Raw genomic sequence first — 19,751 nt, 5'->3', positions numbered from 1 at the left:
GGTTAAGAATAATCTCTTGATCTGTGTAAGGGCGGTGACCTACTGGCTGCTGATGCACTCTCCAGGCGGACGGGTAAACCTGCCTGGGCGGCGGCGAGCAGCTTGAGCGCCACATAGAACTGAGGCGTGCCGAAGTATCCCAGACGCTTGGCCCCGCACACCTCAGTCACCTGGCCACAGGATGAAACATGACACCCTATTACTCTTGCCATGCACAGTCGTCTAGCAATATGGCCACCATTCACTTTTTGATTCTTATTTCTAAAACTACATCAGCCCATCTTAATGCAGGGTATACTTACCCTCAGGACCCATTTGGTCCCATGGGCTGCCATTACAAACACATATACAGCTTTCTTTGGACTGGTGGTGCTACAGTGGCTCTCGGGAGGGTGGAGGTAAGATTCAGATTAGGAAAGACTGAGTGCTTGTTCTCTGAACTCAAGGCTTAAAAATCTTGTGAGTCTTTTAATACAAAACAAGTCACAATTGGAGAAATCCTACTCGCCACCGGAGCTAACGTCATAAGGAATTAGACAATCCGCCGTCATCATTCAGGGTCTCTGCAGGTTTCAACAAGTCAAATTGAAGACTTTTTCTAATGAATACAATTGAAGACCCATTTCACTTTTATTTTTCTGATTTGCCGTGGGATTCCAGTGCCTTGACGTCCAATGTTCCAAGCTTCAAAGTTTTCTTGCAGAAGGTGGCACGGGCTAAGAGAGAGAGGGTCCTTACTGCCTCATAGAGCAGAGAAAGGACAGGACATCCGGCAGGAACATAATCGTAAAGTCAGACAGGCGCACACAAAATAAACTTGCAGTCGTAGTATGATTAAAAACTATGAGAAATGTTGATGTGCACTTCAGTTTTGCATTCATGTGCTTTATTTGTGTTGACTTTTTATTTCTTTGAATTACTTTTAAAATAAGTTATAATTAATTTACATATTGTCCAAAGAAATTACAATTTAATTCAAATATTGATAAAAATACCTGTATTATTTAATATTGTTAATACAATAAATATCTCCTCCGTGAATCACCACCTTATCGTGGTGGAGGGGTTTGTGTGTCCGAGTGATACATGTATTATTTAATATTGTTAATATAACAAATATTAAAGTCAGTTACTATTTAAATACATAAATTTAATTATTTAATTTAAATATTAGGAAAATAACTGACTATTTAATTATGAATTGACTAATAACTGACCTATTGTCCAAAGAAATTATAATTCAATTCAAATATTAATAAAATACATGTACTATTTAATTTTTTTATATAATACATATTACAATAAGAATATTTTTAATCCTAAAATGCACTCAGAAAATGTTAAAATTAAAATAATCTTTTTATTTTATAAAATAAATTAAAAATACCAAATAAATCAGCAAACTGACATTTTCTTCATTCTCTGATTTGAATTATTTAAATTAATAACTATTTAAATATTAGTAATATTATGTCCTGGGATTTTTTTTCCATAATTTTTTTCATTTTGTAAATTCAAAAACCACATTCTCTCGCAGAGGTTTCCAAACGTTTCCCAGCGAGGGCCACTTTGATATTTGTAAGGCCAGAAATGTAGCCCTGTCACGATAACAAATTCTGCTTGTCGAGAACGGTGCTAAAATTTATCGACGATAATCGATCATTTCTACCTTTTTTAAAAAAAAAACATATTATCATTGGGTTTATTATTATTCAATGATAATTTTGTCATGTCACATTTCTGCCACGAGATGGCACTCAAGCGTCATGTACCTGAGACACAGAAGCCGCCTACTTGAACACTCACAAATTGCAGGACGTCGCCACTTCACACACCAATCGTCCTCATGGTGTCAAAAGAACTACAGTACACACAGCAATGCAATAGGTGGATAAAAACAGACAGGACGGTGAGTTAAAATGCAATGTTGCTCCCAGGCAATTCCTACTGTTGGCTTTTCAAATGTTGGCTTTTCAACCGTATTGAAAGGTTGCATTTCTTTTGCAATGTAGCGAGTGACACTGTGAATGCGCATCATTTTGTCATGTTTCGTTTAATATTTACTCCGCCGATCAAACGCCTCAGTAAGTGTTGACATCCAGAATGGAACTGTGGCATTTGGCTTAGAAATGACTACTTTTGTGCCTACATTCATATTCGCGTCTACTACTGGAACAAAGAGGCTTAATACCTGAGAAGATGCTCGCTCTCTTCTGTGTTCATTTCATATAGAGCCAAAGCACACAGACACATGCAGAGTGAACCCTCGTCATCCAGCCTATGTACCACAGAGAGACTAACAGATGGAGCAGACGCGCATACGCGTAAATGTCAAATTATCCAGGGCTCATAATTACTGACTTGTTTTTTTTTAATCATTTGATAAATCGATATATCCATTATCGTGACAGGCCTAAACACATGTAGATCTTAGAGATGCTCCAAATCAGGGTTTTATTCTGCCGATTCCATCTATGAGTGAGATCGGCTGATACCGATCACATGGATTAAATGTACATTTTTCAATTTATTTATGATGAGTGCTATTGGCCAGGGGCGCCATTTGACAATTCCAATGGTCCCTGGCCAAAAGGTAATATTCATTAAATAACAACACACAAATAGTGTTTGGACGACAAGACATAGAATATAATGACACCAATAGACATTTGAAAACGTTGGTACGTACCCGATGGACGTAATATCCACTTCCCCGTGGGAGAAATATGAGCTCCAAACTAACCGCATTGCTTGTTTGTTTTAAAAACAAAACGTCACTGTGGTAATAAGTCAAATTTGGAGTCCGAAGATGAGAAGCTAAGCAGATCATTCTAGCTAGGTAGCTGCGGACAGCTAGGCAAAGCATGTATAGAAAGATGCAAGAAAAGTCCAACAGCAATAGGTTTGACAAGGCAGTGATCAAACACACTGGCATCGATTTGCATAGCCTGTGTCGAGCTGTCAAACTGAAACCATTGGAGATTTTACAGACTAGTGTTGATTCTCGCGGCAATACGGTACAAAAGTGCGTTCTCTGTCGGCTCAATATGGGTGTTGTCAACCCTCCGTGACACAGCACACATGCACATTCATGTCATGTCTGTGTTTGTCATGACATGAATTGTCATGTCGCCACCGCACGGCAATCTTTTATCGGCATATGCCGAACACATGTTTTTTATGGAAATCGGTCGATACTAATCGGTGGCCGATCGATTGGCGCATCCGTAGTAGATATGCTAAGAAGTTCTATATGTTTAAGAAAAACAACATCTCAGCTTTGTCATATACTGGAGGTGAAAAAGCATATTATAAGTATCAACTACACTCCTTTTTTCCCATTTTTAAAAAATATTTTCAAATACTTCTCATTTCTTCTTAAAAATCTTAAATTTTCTTCACGTAATACCTGTATTATGACTTTATTCCCACTATATTATAACTTTTCCCCAACTTAATTTTCCCCGAATTTTTTGTTTTGTTTTCCACAATAGTATTACTTAAAAAACATGTTTTTTCTTCAATAGGTCAACTGTTTTTGTTTCATTAGATTACAACTTTTTCCTCTTAATATTGTGACTTTATTTTCGAAAATGTACTGCCTTTTTTTTAAATTTCTGCTGTTGGTTGTTTCCAACTATTTCAACTTTCTATAAATTTAATTCCTTTTCTATGCCGCTTAATCCTCATTAGGTGTATGTCATAGGTATGCTGGAGCGTATCCCAGCTGACATTGGGAGGGAACCAGGGTACACCCAGCAATTGGCTGGTCGCCAGCCAATTGCTGGGTGTACCCTGGTTCCACACATATTTCACACTTATATTCATACCTAACATGCACATTTTTGGATTGTGGGAGGAAACCGGAGTACCCGGAGAAAACCCATGCATGCACGAGGAGAACATGCACACAGAGATGTCCAAAAGAGATTCAAACCCAGTTCTTCCAAATCTCCTGACTGTGTGGCCAACATGCTAACTACTAGGACACTGTGCGGCCCTCTTGTAAATTTTCTTCTCATAATTATGACTTTATTCCCATAATACTTTGACTTTATTCTCGTAATGTCCTAACTTTAATTACAAGTAATAATATTACGAGTTTATTCTCATAACCTTAAGACTTTTTGCTTTTAACATTTTTACTTTATTTTCATAAAATTACTGCTGTTATTGTTATGAACGGCCAAGGCCGTGATACAGGAATCCAAAATGCAGAGTCGAATAAGTGAAAACAGAAAAGGTCTTTAATACAAAAATGGATAACAAAAAGGTACCAAAAACAACACAAGAAACAAAGTACAACCAAAATACATCCGGACCTAGTCGTGGGAAACAGTAACAAAAAACACTGCTAGCAAGGTGAGCTGAGCAGGGAAAAATACAGACAAGAACAAAAAGAGCTGCTAACAAAAAAACTAGCAGAAGTACCAAAGAATACAGCTACTGCTGAAGACGTCAAGCAGGCAGGTAGGTACTTACAGGTGAGCAGAGCGAGGGTCAGAAAGCCAAAACACAATGCACAAGAACAAGCTGGAAGGAGCTGAACAGGGTGTAGCAAAGGGACAATCTGGCACTGAACCTAGCATTGCACACAGCTTAAATAGCACAACTAATCAGGCACAGGTGAAGATGATCAGCTCATCAGGGTGCTCAGGAGTGTGCTGCAACAGAGAAACAGTAGAAGGCAGTACCGCAGCACACAATCCTGACAGTTATTTTAATTTCTGCCATATATTCAATATTTGAACTTTCTTCTTGAATATTTTCTTGTAATTCTGACTTTATTCCCATAATATTTTGACTTTATTCTTGCAACATTACAACTTTTTCCGCAACCTAATTTTCTTAAAATCACAATTTTATTCATTGTTTTTTTTTTAAGGGTGCTCCAATCAATCGGCCACCGATCACCATCGATCAGTATAAGTTTGATGATCTGAAACATTTAAGTGTGACAAAAAAATAAGACATCAGGAAGGGGGCAAACACTTTTTCACACCACTGTACAGGTATATATAATAAAGTAGTAATAGTGTTTGGTGATGCCGTAGGAAAAGCTTATATAAACTCAAGTTATAAATTAGTAATAAAATAAGTTATTAAAATAAGAATATTTTTTCATACAAAAATGTACTAAGAAATTGTTTTATTAAGCCAGAAAAGTGACCTTTTTAAAATAAAATACTACAATACTATTTAAATAAAATGTATAAATTACTATTAATTTATTATATATTTTATTTATTTAAATAAAATGTATAAATTACTATTAATTTATTATATATTTTATTTAAATATTATTATACTAAAATACAATTTCATTTATGTATAATAAAAATGACTAATTCAAATAAAATGACTAAAGTGGTAATTCATATGTGATAATAAATGGAGAAGCTAAAAATGTTCCTTAGTGTTTGTACAGAGTAAGATTATTCCACAGTGTGATTAAGATTCCAGTAAAAGCCTGAAAAGAACAAAACAAAGGGATAAGGAGGGAAAAAAAACCCAACAATGTTTATCCATCAGCAGATTTCTTTGGACTGGTGGTGCTATGGTGGCTTTAGGGAAGGTGGAGATAAGATTAAGATTAGGAAAGACTCAGTCCTTGTTTTCTGAACTCAAGGCTTAAAAATCTTGTGACTCTTTTAATACTAAACAAGTCACAATTGGAGAAATCCCACACACTACCGGAGCTAACGTCATAAGGAATTAGATAATCCGCCGTCATCATTCAGGGTCTCTGCAGGTTTCAAATTGAAGACTTTTTCTAATGAATACAATTGAAGACCCATTTCACTTTTATTTTTCTGATTTGCCGTGGGATTCCAGTGCCTTGACGTCCAATGTTCCAAGCTTCAAAGTTTTCTTGCAGAAGGTGGCATGGGAGAAGAGAAAGAGGGTCCTTACTGCCTCATAGAGCAGAGAGAGGACAGGACAGCCGGCAGGAACATAGTCGTAAAGTCAGACAGGCACACACAAAATAAACTTGCAGTCGTAGTATGATTAAAAACTATGACAAATGTTGATGTGCACTTCAGTTTTGCATTCATGTGCTTTATTTGTGTTGACTTTTTATTTCTTAGAATTACTTTTAAAATAAGTTATAATTAATTCACATATTGTCCAAAGAAATTACAATTTAATTCAAATATTGATAAAATATCTGTATTATTTAATATTGTTAATACAATAAATATCTCCTCCGTGAATCACCACCTTACCGTGGTGGAGGGGTTTGTGTGTCCGAGTGATCCTCGGAGCTATGTTGTCTGGGGCTATATGCCCCTGGTAGGGTCTCCCAAGGCAAACAGGTACTAGGTGACGGGCCAGACCAAGAGTGATTCAGAAGAATTTTATGAATAAACACAGGAGGAGGAACCGCACCTCGCCCGGACGTGGGATACCGAGGCCTCACCCTGGAGCCAGGCCTGGGGGAGGGGCTTGCAGGCGAACGCCTGGGGGTCGGGCCCTCACCCAAACTTGTGAGAGAGGTTGAGACATTCCGACTAAATACAGTCGGACTCACCTCGACCCACGGTTTGGGTTCTGGAACCAAACTCCTCGAGAGGGGCTGGACCTTGTTTTACTCTGGAGTTGCTGCAGGGTAGAGGCGACGAGCAGATGTTGGCTTATTAATAGCCCCCCGGTTCGGTGCCTCTGTGTTGGAGTCATCCCCAGGGTCATTTCCCTACGCCTTCGAGTTGGGGAAAGGTTCCTGACTGTCGTTTGTGCGTACGCGCCGATGGGCAGTTCAGAGTACCCAGCCTTCTTGGAGTCCCTCAGAGGGGTGCTGGAGAGCACCCCAACTGGTGACTCTGTCGTTTTACTGGGACACTTGAACGGTGTGATGTTGTTGGACTCCTGTGTGAACCTCAGTTTGTCCATCACAAACACCATGTTTGAACATAAGGGTCTACAATTGCACATGGCACCAGGACACCCTAGGCCGCGGGTCTACGATCAACTTTGTAGTTGTATCATCAGACCTGCGTCCGCATGGTCTGGACATGGGGGTGAAGGGAGGGGCTGAGCTGTCAACTGATCACCACCTGGTGATGAGTTGGATTAGATGCCGAACACACCTGGAAGACCCAAACTTGGGAGTGGGAGGAGTTTGGTGAGACCACGGAGCACGACTTTCGGTCGACCTCGAAGAGGTTCTGGCAAACTGTCCGGCGCCTCAGAAAAGGGAAGCAGTGAACACTGTTTACAGTGGAGACGGGAGCCTGCTGACCTCTAGTGAGGATATAGTCGGATGGTGGAAGGAATACTTCTTTCTCAATCCCACTGACATACCTTCCATAGAGGAAGCCTGAGGACACAAACACGGACAGTTCCATCCCCGTGGTTAAGGTATCTGGGGTAGTCAAAACACTCCGTGTCCCTCGTGGTGTCCTGTGGGGGGGCTCCGGGAGTATGGAATTGGCGGCGCGCAACTACGTGCCATTTGGTCCTTGTACAACCGGAGCAGGAGGCTGGTTCACATTGCCAGCAGTAAGCCAAGCCTGTTTCCGGTGAACGTTGGCCTCCGCCAAGACTGCCCTTTGTCACTGATTCTGTTCATAATTTTCATGGACAGAATTTCTTGACGCAGCCAAGGCGTCGATGGAGTCCAGCTCGGTGGCCTTAGGATCTCGTCTCTGCTATTTCCAGATGATGTGGTCCTGATGGCCTCATCGGGCTGTGACCTTCACCGTTTACTTTGCCGGAAGGCAAAGCTCTCAATTTACCGATCGATCTATGTTCCCACCTTCACCTATTGTCATGAGCTTTGGGTCATGACCGAAAGAACGAGACGGCAGATAGAAGCGGTTGAAATGAGTTTCCTCTGTAGGGTGGCTGGACTCACCCTAAGAGAGAGCTCAGAGTAGAGCCGCTGCTCCTTCACATCGAGAGGAGCCAGTTGAGGTGGCTCGGGTTCTAGTCCGGATGTGTCCCGGACGCCTCCGTGGTGTTCCGGGCATGCCCAGCCGGGAGAAGGCTACTATTAATTGACCTATTGTCCAAATAAATTATAATTTTATTCAAATATTAATAAAATACATGTGCTATTTAATATTTTTATTATAATAAATATTACATTAAGAATATTATTTAATGCAATATTGCACTCAGAAATTATTACCATTAAAATTATCTTTTTATTTTCTAAAATAAATTATAAGTCAGCAAAGTGACATTTTCTTCAGTTGAATTATTTTAATTAATTACTATTTAAATATTAGTAATATTATTTCCTGGGATTTTTTTTTTCATCTTTTTATTTTGTAAAAAAACAACAACATACAAATACAGCTAACTTCCTGATCCATACATCCATCCATTTTCTATGCCACTTGTCCTCACTAGGGTTGCGAGGGTATGCTGGAGCCTATCCCAGCTAACATTGGCGAGAGTTCCACCCTGATATTTCTGCAAATATTTCATCATAAAACATTAATAATGTTTGCATTATCAATTTCAACATCCATACAGTAGTAGATGGTAATGCTGGGTTTGTTGGGGCTCCTCTATAATGGGGGCCGAGGGAGTAAAGCCATGATGGCGTTCCAAAAAAAGTCCAGGTCGTCAGCAGAAAGTGCAGGAGTCATCCTGCATACATTCTGCTGAAGGTCCAAATGTGCCCCAAGATGACTTGGCTGTCAATCACCCCCCACCCCCCAGGCCAAACAGTGCTGGCTAGTTCGCGGGCCGAGAACTACAACAGGAAAAAAGCTGCGTGAGCTCAATGCCAAACTTCCTGACAGTGCACGGGCACGCAATAGGCTGCATAGTGGCGGATCCTCAGCCCGACAGAGCGGCGTGAAGACACAAACCTGTTGTGTTCATCCCGGCTGGAAAAACGTGTTTACTGATACTCCTGATGACTCAGCACGGCCGACATGCCGCAGGAAGCTAATAAAACAACCGATGTGCGAGCTGAGAGAGCCGAGCACAAAATAAACGCCTAGCTGCTAACCATTTTCTGTTGTGAAATATTGTCAAAGAACATAAAAGAAAATGAATGATGTCATGGCATTGCATCCAATCAGCTGGCTCTGATGTCATCCCCATATGGCAACGCCATGTGCGGTTACGTAGCAACTTTGTAATCGGTTGACGCATTACATCTTAGTCATCAAAATTCAGAGTGCACTTGTATGGCTGCAAAGATTGTTACAAAAAGAGATAATGAGGCACATCTGCATCTTGACTCCCCTTCGCATGACATCTTTGTCGTCAAAATTGAGTGTGTTCTTGCTTTTAATGTCTTACATGTGATATTAACTGTGCTTAACTTCTTTTTACACTTGTGTGACGGCAAAGAATGCTAAAAAAGTAGCTAATGCAGGATATCTGCATCTTGACTCCATTTTGCATACATCTATGTCATCTAAATTTAGTGTGTTCCTGTTTTCAACATCTTGCATATAATATTAACTGTGTTTAACTTATTTTTACACTTACAAGACAGCAAAGAATGTTAAAATGTAACTTTAAACATTGCCTAACAATTGGCAGGACAATTTTCAAGACGATGGGATAAAACAACCAGTGTGGTGACGTCACAAGCATCACACATGCGATAAGGTGTGTCTCTCACGCACACGCACCTTATGCAGGATTTCGGGGGAAAGCTGAGACGCCTTGAAGAGCTCTGCTACCTTGGAGGAGGTCAGCTTCCCCGAGCAGTCCGCCTGACACAGCCCGTGGAGTCCTGAGTAATACCGCTGCTCACGCTCCTGCATGGAGATCAAACCTGCAGCACACGCCGCCACTGCGTCGCCGTCCTGCTCCATTGCCTCGTCGGCTCGGACGCACCACGCTACAACCGAGAGATCATGCTCTCGTGCACCCCGGCCCTCGTTGTCATCTCAGGCCGCTTCGGTGCAGAAACGCCTCCCACTAGTACGGTGCTCCTCGAGAAGTGCCGCTGCCTGCTTGGGTCAGGCTCATCCACACCTCCCTCGTGCTGGCCATCAGGGAGCCACCAGCGTGCAGTACCATGCCGTGCCTGCTGGGGAGGGGGGCACACAGAAAGAATGATACGGGTTTTTTCTTTAAACTATTAGATCGCTAGCGTCTTTGAAATATATCAACAAGTAATGGACAAGATTATATGGCTTGAAATTATTGCCATTTAATGCACTATGTGAGTCAAGTATACAAGTAAAACACACAAAAAAGGCCCTTGAAAATGTACCTTTTCATTCCGTCAACTTTCTCCCTGGCATCCCACTCAAGTCCTTAAAGACAGCCATCCCTCAGGTTTGATGACTTCCTGCTTGTGCAGTGAACTTTCCTGGTCGCCAAAATAACTTCCTGGTTTACTTCCGGGTGGCCGGTCAACGTCATGATTGGCTGGCTAATTCACTGATCTGTACTAATAAGTCCGGATACACCATTGGTCAATGACTTGTGAAGCCACGCGGCCGCCATATTACCACTCACAAGAAACACTTCTCGGACAATGACTTATGTCAGAACTCGTGCGTTGTTAAGTCTGTTGTTTGTTTGTTACCCACTCACACTAAATGCAAGGTTAGTCTTCAGACTAACCTCGCACAACAGGTGTGCTTGAGCTTAGTGATAAGGACTCGGGTACTTGTATGATCATTTTTACAAATTCTGTCGATATCATACCATACCTGAGTCATAACGGCTGTGGGGGATATGTAAACAAACAACAGCAACTAGACTACAAAATAATTTGCGGTTGCTTGCAAATCTAAAAAAATATGTTTTTTTTTTGTTTACTCAAATTTCAAATGAACCCCCATATGGAGACAATGTTTATATATTATTACATATTATATTACATATTATTCCTGTGGTTTTTGTTAAAATATATTTCTATATCAGAAAAGAGGTTATTTCTATTTCATAACACAAACAAAAAAAATCAGAAAAAAAATCTGAAAAATGTTAAATGTCCTGTCCTGTCCAAAGTCACTCTTTTATGATTTATATTTTGTACAGACGAGAGCATAGTGAATTGTATGAAAGTAAGAATAAAAAGTAAAGGATCATGACCATGGATTTTAAATGCAGTTAAAATGAAAATCTCTTTCTAGAGGAGTAAAACTATCATTGCTATAGGGGAGTGCTGAGCCAGGGTGCACAGTAGAATTTTGTCCCAAAGGCAATGACAATTGGAAGGGGAAAAAGTACATTTAATATAGCCAAAAGATAGAGAATAACGTATCAAAGCGTTTTTAAGGGACAAAGGTTGCGTTACTTGAAGGAATGGGAGAATCTCCCCGCTTTTTAATGTAAAATATAGATGTTCTGCTAGCCTCTTCATCTGCTTTGTACACTATGTACGCTGTGCCAATGTAGTCTGCTACGTACGAGATGTGAGTGGTAAGATGGCCTCTCTGTGGCTTCAGCGGCTGGCGCGGGCGCGTGCGATGTATGGTCTATCCAGATATATTAGTACAGATCACTGGGCTAATTTCCTGGCCGTCTGGCTAACGTCCTGGTAGTCAGCTAACTTCCTGGTAGCCTGGCCAACTTCATGGATAACATCCTGGTAATGTTGTTAACTTCCTGGCAGCCTGGTAAAGTTCCTGCTAGCCTGACTAACATCCTGGTAGTCAGCTAACTTCCTGCTAGGCTGGCTAACTTTTTTCAACCTTGGCTAATAGTCTATACTTTTTAATATTTTTAATTTCTTATTTAAAGTGTAAAACACAATACTGCCACTACTACTAATAATAACAACAACAATAATAATAACTTCCTGGCAGCCTGGCAAAGTTCCTGCTAGCCTGACTAACATCTTGGTAGTCAGCTAACTTGCTGCTAGCCTGGCTAACTTCCTGCAAGCTTGGCTAACCTCCTGTTAGTCTGCTTAAATTCCTGGTAACCTGGCTAAATGCCTGGTTGTTTGCTAACTTTCTGGTAGTCCCGTTAACTTCCTAGTAGTCTGGGTAATTTCCTTCTAGCCTGGGTAACTTCCTGGAAGTCTGCGTAACTTCCTGGTAGCATGGCTGTTTTGTTCCGCGAACTTGCACCATTCTTATTGTTTTGATTTGTGTACGTTTTTGGCATTTGGAGCATTTTTTTTGCATTAGTTTTGATCCTTCAGCATTGGTGCGATTGCAGCATTTGACCCCATTGCATTTGTACTACAGCGTTGATGAGTTTTTCATTGCTGCGTTGTTTAGACGTTGCTGTGCGTTTGCTCCCATGGGCCAGCGTGGAAATGGCGTGGAAAAACACAGGCCAGTCAGTCAACGTTGTTGGTGTATTTTTATTGGGATGGCAGAGCTAAGCTTTAACTGGCTTTTAACTTGTAAAGTTTATTGTAGTGTGCTTGCACAACGTTACCGGTACAGCGTGAACATTACAAGAGGAAAGACACTTCAATACGTTTGCACCTGCAAAGTTTCTTGGATTGTTATCGATCACAAAGATGACTGCTTTTTTATATATTATATGTATTTTGTCATACTTTAGTCAGTTGTAGACATGTTAAAATCCATATTTATGCATCCTTTCATGTGCCCATGATTGACCTTTATGTTTTAGTGCACTTCTGTTCTGTTCCATCCTTCCATCCATCTTCTATGCCACTTATTCTCACTCGGGTCACGGGCATGCTGGAGCCTATCCCAGCTGACTTTGGGCAAGAGGCAGGGTACATATAGACAAACAACCATTCACACTCACATTCATGCCTATGGACACTTTAGAGTCTCCAATTAACCTAACATGCATGTTTTTGGAATGTGGGAGGAAACCGGAGTACCCGGAGAAAACCCACGCACGAGAAGGGAGAACATGCAAACTCCACACAGAGATGGCCAGATCGAACCCAAATCTTCCCGATCTCCTGGCTGTGGCCAACATGTGAACCACTAGACCACCGTGCAGCCTTCTTTTCTGTTCTTTTAATCATCATAATAATTCATATTTGTTTCCCTAAATTTCATTCGTTTTATTAACTGTTTTGTTATAATTAAATATATATATTTATATTTATATATTTATATGCGGCCCTCCTTCAAACAAATTTTCAAAAAATGTCAGCTTCATTTTGTTTTGTTTGTTTCTCATAATATTAAAACTTTTACAAATAACATTTTTCTTTTATATTTTATCTATGCTAAACGGAGATGTAAATCTCTTTGTGGTAGACAATTAGATATGCATCTCGGTGCCCGGTTTACGATACGATTAAAAAACAATATATTTTAAAAACAGAACCATTCGGTATGACTTGATACAGTGTACAAATGATACTATCTGACACGATTCTACGGTTGCATTTGTTGATGTAGACGGTAATCTTACATTAGAAAATAAAGAAGCCAATTGTATAAAAGTGGAATTCTTACAGTATTTTCAAACGTGTAACTTGCTTGTCAAACTGGATATCTGGTCGCATGGGTTTATCATTCACTACCCTACTACTAAAATGACATTCATTTTAGTCATAATATTACTGACCTTATTATGAATTTATTCTTGTAAAATTACAGCTGTTTTTTCTATTTCTGCTGCTGTTTTTTTTTTTTTAGTTTTCGTCTTGTAAGTCTGACTTTATTCTCATAATATTTAGACTTTGTATTCTCGTAACATTTTGACTTTTTTCGCAACCTTATTTTAAAAAATTGCATCTTTATTAGTTTTTTTTGTTTTTTTTAGTATTTTTTCTTTAATATTTTATCTTTATACTACTAAAATGATGTTATTTTTCCTCATTATATTATGTTAAATTATATTTTTATAACTTGTTGCGGGCAAATAAAACGACAGCTGCGGGCCACTAATGGCCCCCGGGCCACACTTTGGACACCACCGATTTAGATGAAGTTTTATTCTTATACTGCATGCGTAATCACCGCAAACAATATTGATTTCTGTCTGACATTGACGTTATCGCACAGCTGTGCCTAATGAAGTGTCCAGTGAGCGTACGTTGGCAGGTTTTAAAGGTTGTGATGGGCGATGATGACAAAGCAGTAGCATAAAAGTGCTTTTTGAAAGCAGCTGATTGGCCAGGCAGAGAGATTTGCTTCACTGCGGTTCAACAATTAACCACTGCTCATTGTGCACAATGTATCATTAACTGAGCGTGCCCATCATGTCATATGCAAGTTCATTCACCTCCATGATATATATTTGATCTTTGTGTGCCAGACCGGAATGTTTCTTGTCAAGGAACTGGAGTGAAAGTGACGGGCACACTTTGTTCTGTGCTGAGCAAACAGAAGCAAACATTGTTTTCCACCGGGTGAGGTAAGCTCTCCCACATGAAGCCTGAACAAACACTTTTCCTCATTTTACAGTTTCCTATGCCGGCGAGGCAGGTGAATTCAGGTGTGTCCTGGCTTAACCATTAAACCTGTAGGGACGCTCTACTACTGACCACGAAGCTCACTGGCACAGTGGCCATCAACCGCTCCTCCAGTGGGGTGAAAATGTTGGGGAAGTTGCTTTTCCTGCTCTTTTTGGCACATTCATCAGCCGAGCAGCTCTGCACACCAGGTAAGAGACCCAACTAAAACACACATTACCTTCATGGTATTTTCCTCTTGCTGCTACACCACAATGAAACATTGTGCAAGTTATGTGACTTTGCTGCCTTTCTGCTCATGTGAGAACAGCAGCTTCTCTCTTTGCTCTTTTAGACCACATGGCCTAAAAATGCTAACAAACGCAAGTAACCTTGAGCGATGCAAGCCTTGTTGTTTCGCTCTTACTTCATGTCATTAGCAACGCTATTGTCACATCGACGGGTGTCCAAAGTGCGGCCTGGAGGCTATTTGTGGCCCGCAGCTGTTTATTGTTGGCCTCTCGGCACATGATAAAAATAGAATTTAACCGGAAAACTAAAAAAACACAGGAAACGTGGAAAAATTTAAAGTAATTTTACAAGAATAAAGTCAAAATATTATTATTTTTTTTAAGTTGTAAGCTAAAACGAAATTGCATGGAAAATGAACTGTGCAAAAATTGAGGAAAAATGTTAGCTAAATATTTTGTCTAAAACCGAAATGTACGAAAACTGGGCGTATGAAAACGTTGCACCCAATCTGAGTGAAACTTTTTGACAAAAAAAATTGTACAAAAACTGGGGTGTATGAAAATGGAGGCAACATTTTTGGAAAAATTTGATGAAAACGAAATCGTATGGAAACTGGGCCATGCAATAACCAAGGCAAAATTTTCATGAAAATAATCACGAAATCTACTAAATCTACTAAATCTACTAAATATCTACTAATATCTACTAAAACTTTAGTAGAGCTGTTAGCTCTACTAAACCAAGGCATAAAAGTGTGGTGTACGAAAACTGAGGTTAGACTGTATTTTGGAGGGTTATTTTACAATGGAATTGAGAATGTGAGTTTCCAGCAAACTCAAAAGTATTTTATGGTTCCAGGTGCGTCGAATGGCTACAAAGTTCGACTCAGCATCCGAACAGCTCTGGGAGACGAGGCGGTACGTATTATTTTCTTACGTTTGCGTGCATCCTTGCTAAGGGTGGTACTCACTGAGGACAAGGTCCACGTGCATGATGTGCTCCTCCTGCTGTTTTATTGCAGTATGCTTGGAACAACAATGAAATGTTCCTCTTCCAAGCTACGCTGGCTTTCGCCATGAGGAATCACTTTGACGGACAGAACTTCCAGTAAGGAAAACTGTAAAATAGTCATAATACATCCATGAAAGCTAACCAGTCACATTTTGTTCTGCAGAGTGTCCAACATCATAGTATGTGACGAGACGCCGCGAGTGTCCTTCTGGTTTGTGGTGACGTCACCGACGAACACTTCCCGCTTAGTTGATAAAGACGAGGTGGAGCTGGCTGTCAGGTGACCTCATCTTATGCTTCCATTTTTCTTTCCCCGTTCAGTCCATCTTTTCAAAGATATCTTACTCAGGAAGTTTGAGGTAGTCAAGGTGATATTCACGCATCAAAAGAAGTGACCCTAGTGATTTGCATCAAGGCAATAATAAAATCAATTCCAAATAAATAATGCAATTAAATCAAATGCAAATATAGATGATATCATTCAGGGTTGTCCAAACCTTTCCCAGTGAGAGCCACATAGTGAAAAATGAAAGGATACCACTTTGCCACTTTATTTTATACTTTGTAAAGCAACCAATGTACTGTAGATATGCACAGAAGTTGTATACCGTATATAAAATAAAATAAATTATTAAAACAATAATAATAATATTGAATATGTAAATGCTTCAATTAACATCTCTATTTAATATTATGGTCTGCTAATGCAAATAGCCACAGGGGTCTCTAATTAACTCTAGGTCAGAAAACATTAGCATTAACAAGTGTGGCTGCAGGCAACCTCCTGTGTACTTTTTTATGTGCTCTGCATGCGCTGTAAAGTCTTGCTACTCATTGTCTCACCTCCTCATTTTCATCCTTGTAGGAATTCAAGGAACCGCATCAATAGCGCCTTCCTGCTGACAGACAGAACGCTGGAGTTCCTGGGCATTGCGTCCACGCTGGCGGCGCCGCTCCAGCCTGACACGCCACCGTGGCTCATCGCCTTTGGGGTGGTCATGGGCGCCGTGGGGGCCGCCTTCGTCATCCTGCTCGCCTCCTCCATTGTCCAGAAGAAGCGGTAGGTGGACACATAGTTGACAGGAAATGTTTGACTCGCGGAGACTCCAGTTTCACTGACTCACATTTACTTGACAAAGACTCCAGTTTCACTGACTCATGGATACACAACAGACTTGAATTTTACTGACTAACGGGTACTTGATGAAGACTTGAGTTTCACTGACTCCCGAATGCTCAACAAAGACTCCAGTGTTCACTGACTCACAGGTACATGACAAAGACTTATATTTCACCGATTCATAGGTGTTTGGTGAAAACTTCAGTTTCACTGATATATAGGTGGTTGATGAAGACTCAAATTTTACTGAATAACGGGTACTTGATGAAGACTTGCATTTCACTGACTCATAGGTGCTCAACGGAGACTTGAGTTTCACTGACTAACAGGTGCACAAGGAAGACTCAAGATTCGCCAAATCATGAGTGCTTGATGAAGACTTAAGCTTCACTGATTCAGAGGTTCTCGATGAAAACTCACATTTCACTGACTCATGGGTGCTCAATGGAGACTCGCCTTTCAGTGACTCATAGGTACATGATGAAGACTTGAGATTCACCGATTCATAGGTGTTTGATGAAGACTCTGGTTTCATTGATATACGGGTACTTGATGAAGACTTGCGTTTCGCTGACTCTTGGGTGCTGAACGAAGACTCAAGTTTCGCTCACTACTGGGTGCTCGACGAAGACATGTGTAACTCGCACATACACGATAAAGACTCCAGATTTGCCGATTCATAGGTGCTGATTCAGAGGTGCTCAATGGAGACTCCAGTTTCAGTGACTCCGGGGTGCTCAACAAAGACTCCAGTTTCACTGACTAACAGGTGCTCAACGACAACTTGCATTTCATGGACTCACCGGTGCTCAGAGAAGACTGGAGTTTCACTGAGTCACGGGTCCACGACAAACTCAAGTTTCACTGAGTAATGGGTGCGTGACGAAGACGTGATACTGACTGTCAGTCAGGGGTTTACCAAACACTCGCGTTTCACTGACTCACAGGCACTCGAGCAAGACTTGTTTCACTGTCTCGTGTGCTCAAAGGAGACTCGAGTTTCAGTGACTCACAGGTGCTCAACGAAGACTTGAGATTGACCGATTCATGGGTGCTCAAAGGAGAATGGAGTTTCACTGACACACTGGTTCTCGACGAAGACTCAAGTTTCACTGACTGACTATGCTCAAGAAAGACTCATGTTTCACTCATTCACTGGTGCTCAACGAAGACTCGAGATTCACATATTTATGGGTGCTCGAAGTAGACTGGAGTTTCACGAACTGACAGATGCTCAACAAAGACTCAAGTTTCACTGATTAACGGGTGCTCGAAGAAGACTCAAGATTCACCAATTCATGGGTGCTCAAAGAATGCTGGAGTTTCACTGACTCACAGGTGCTAGACGACAACTCATGTTTCGCTGACTCACGGGTGCTTGACGAAGACTCAATTTTCACTGACTAAAGGGTGCTCGACAAAGACTCGAGATTCACCGATTCATGGGTGCTCAAAGAGACTGGAGTTTCACTGGCTCATGGGTGCTTGACGAAGGTTTGAGTTGCACTGACAAGCGGGCGCTCGATTATGACTCTAGTTTCACTGACTTACAGGTGCTCAACAAAGACTCAGGTTTCACTGACACTCAGGTTTGCCAAAGACTCACGTTTCACTGACTCATGGGAGCTCGACGAAGACTCAGATTTCACTGACTCAGGGGTCAACATAAGGGAACATAAGATGATGAGACACAAGGAATGGCGTTTCCCATCACAAGTGTGTTTCTTTACAGAGCAACATCGCCACTTACTGGCATGGCATGCACGTTACAGCATTATCTTGTCTTGTAACATTTCCAATGTTCCCGTTTTGACTGTGCAGGAAGAAGAAGAATACAAAGGAGGAGGACACCGAGGACATGGAGGACAGCGACGGTGAGACACAGGCGGCGGTGAAAAGGCTGGAAAATGGCAACAGCCGTCAAGAAGTGGGCGGTATTTCAAACGTGTCGTTCTTGGATGACGAGCGAGTCACGCAAATGTAATTTTTTTTAAATCTTAAAAATCACTGCATTCCGGGAAAATCATATCCATATCCATTTTGTTGCACTGTTATTATTAATATTACTATTATTATTATTATTGTTGTTGTTGTTTTGATCATGGTGAAAGTTAATCTAAGTTCAGCCATTTAGCAGTTGCATAAATATAATAAAATACAGGAATCATTTTCTATTTACAAAATGCAAATGAATACTTATTTTGGGGGGGGGGTGTTTCAATACATTTAAATCTAAACTAAAAGGAATTTAGAAGGTTCCTTTTAGTTTTGATTTAAATGTATTGAAACATATATATATATATATATATATATATATATATATATATATATATATATATATATATATATATATATATATAACCTTTTACCTTTTTATTACCTTTTTTACCTTCTAAATTCCTTTTAGTTTTGATTTAAATGTATTGAAACATATATATATATATATATATATATATATATATATATATATATTATATATATATTACCTTTTACCTTTTTATTACCTTTTTTACCTTCTAAATTCCTTTTAGTTTTGATTTAAATGTATTGAAACACCCCCCCCCAAATAAGCATTCATTTGCATTTTGTAAATAGAAAATTATTCCTGCATTTATATATATATATATATATATTCTTTTTAAGCAGTATTTTTTCCATCTTAAAAATGTGATATAGAAATAATTTAGTCATGATTAAAAATAGGCTGCATTATGAGGCCTATCTTGTTTATTAACCTGCATTTTTCTGAGTCATGAGGCAGATTTGGATGTAGTCCCTCGGTGTAAATAATTGAAAAGCCTTCCAGTGTTGTGTGAAAATCAAGCCATCCCTAAAGCTCCTCGCTGGCTTTCATCTTTTTGACGTTGCAGACTAGAGAGTGACACTCCGGTGGCGCTGGGATTAAAACAAAGCCAAGCAGTTTACACATCTGGAAAGCACATTTGGCAGCTTTGACAGTCTAAATGTGTCCAAGAAACAGAAACAATTCATTCATTCACCTTTAATATTGCAAACTGTGTTAACTTGAGCTCTTTGTTGGCATCTGCGAGGCAAAAGAATGCTGTCAGTGGATGATCTGCACCAGCGGTGTCCAAACTT

General features: G+C 40.2%; 2 protein-coding genes across 15 annotated transcripts in view; one reads left to right on the top strand and one right to left on the bottom strand.

The window, feature by feature from the left end:
• Positions 1–10,289, bottom strand: part of reps2 (RALBP1 associated Eps domain containing 2) — an 82,639-nt gene extending 72,350 nt beyond the window's left edge. For 8 of the 11 annotated variants that reach the window (XR_008572679.1, XR_008572678.1, XM_054789435.1 and 5 more), the window contains exons 1-2: positions 2,690–3,682; positions 44–170 (exon numbers count right to left, since the gene is read on the bottom strand). Coding sequence is in view for 8 of the 11 variants with exons in the window: in XM_054789435.1 (XP_054645410.1) it covers positions 44–170; positions 2,690–2,935 (373 nt within the window). In the remaining 3 variants the exon portion in view is untranslated. Of the gene's footprint in view, positions 1–43; positions 171–2,689; positions 3,683–9,599; positions 10,001–10,189 lie in introns of those variants that run through there. The other 3 variants (XM_054789440.1, XM_054789444.1, XM_054789443.1) reach the window with 2 other exon arrangements.
• On the top strand, positions 1,786–18,853 carry cltrn (collectrin, amino acid transport regulator). Of its 4 annotated transcripts, none has more exons than XM_054789446.1 (7): positions 1,786–1,909; positions 14,283–14,481; positions 15,380–15,438; positions 15,543–15,628; positions 15,696–15,812; positions 16,398–16,592; positions 18,474–18,853. In XM_054789446.1, the coding sequence occupies exons 2-7, from the start codon at positions 14,415–14,417 to the stop codon at positions 18,634–18,636; spliced, it is 687 nt and encodes a 228-aa protein (XP_054645421.1). In that variant the 5' UTR covers positions 1,786–1,909; positions 14,283–14,414; the 3' UTR covers positions 18,637–18,853. The 4 variants fall into 4 exon arrangements, with proteins under 4 accessions (XP_054645421.1, XP_054645422.1, XP_054645423.1 ...); XM_054789447.1 differs by lacking the exon at positions 1,786–1,909 and adding an exon at positions 9,614–9,707; XM_054789448.1 differs by lacking the exon at positions 1,786–1,909 and adding an exon at positions 14,064–14,232 and having other exon boundaries at positions 14,345–14,481.
• Positions 18,854–19,751: the final 898 nt, after the last annotated feature.

Source organism: Dunckerocampus dactyliophorus, chromosome 10 (assembly GCF_027744805.1).
Source record: "Dunckerocampus dactyliophorus isolate RoL2022-P2 chromosome 10, RoL_Ddac_1.1, whole genome shotgun sequence".
Lineage (NCBI taxonomy): Eukaryota > Metazoa > Chordata > Actinopteri > Syngnathiformes > Syngnathidae > Dunckerocampus > Dunckerocampus dactyliophorus.
This window is presented reverse-complemented; position numbering and strand designations above follow the sequence as displayed.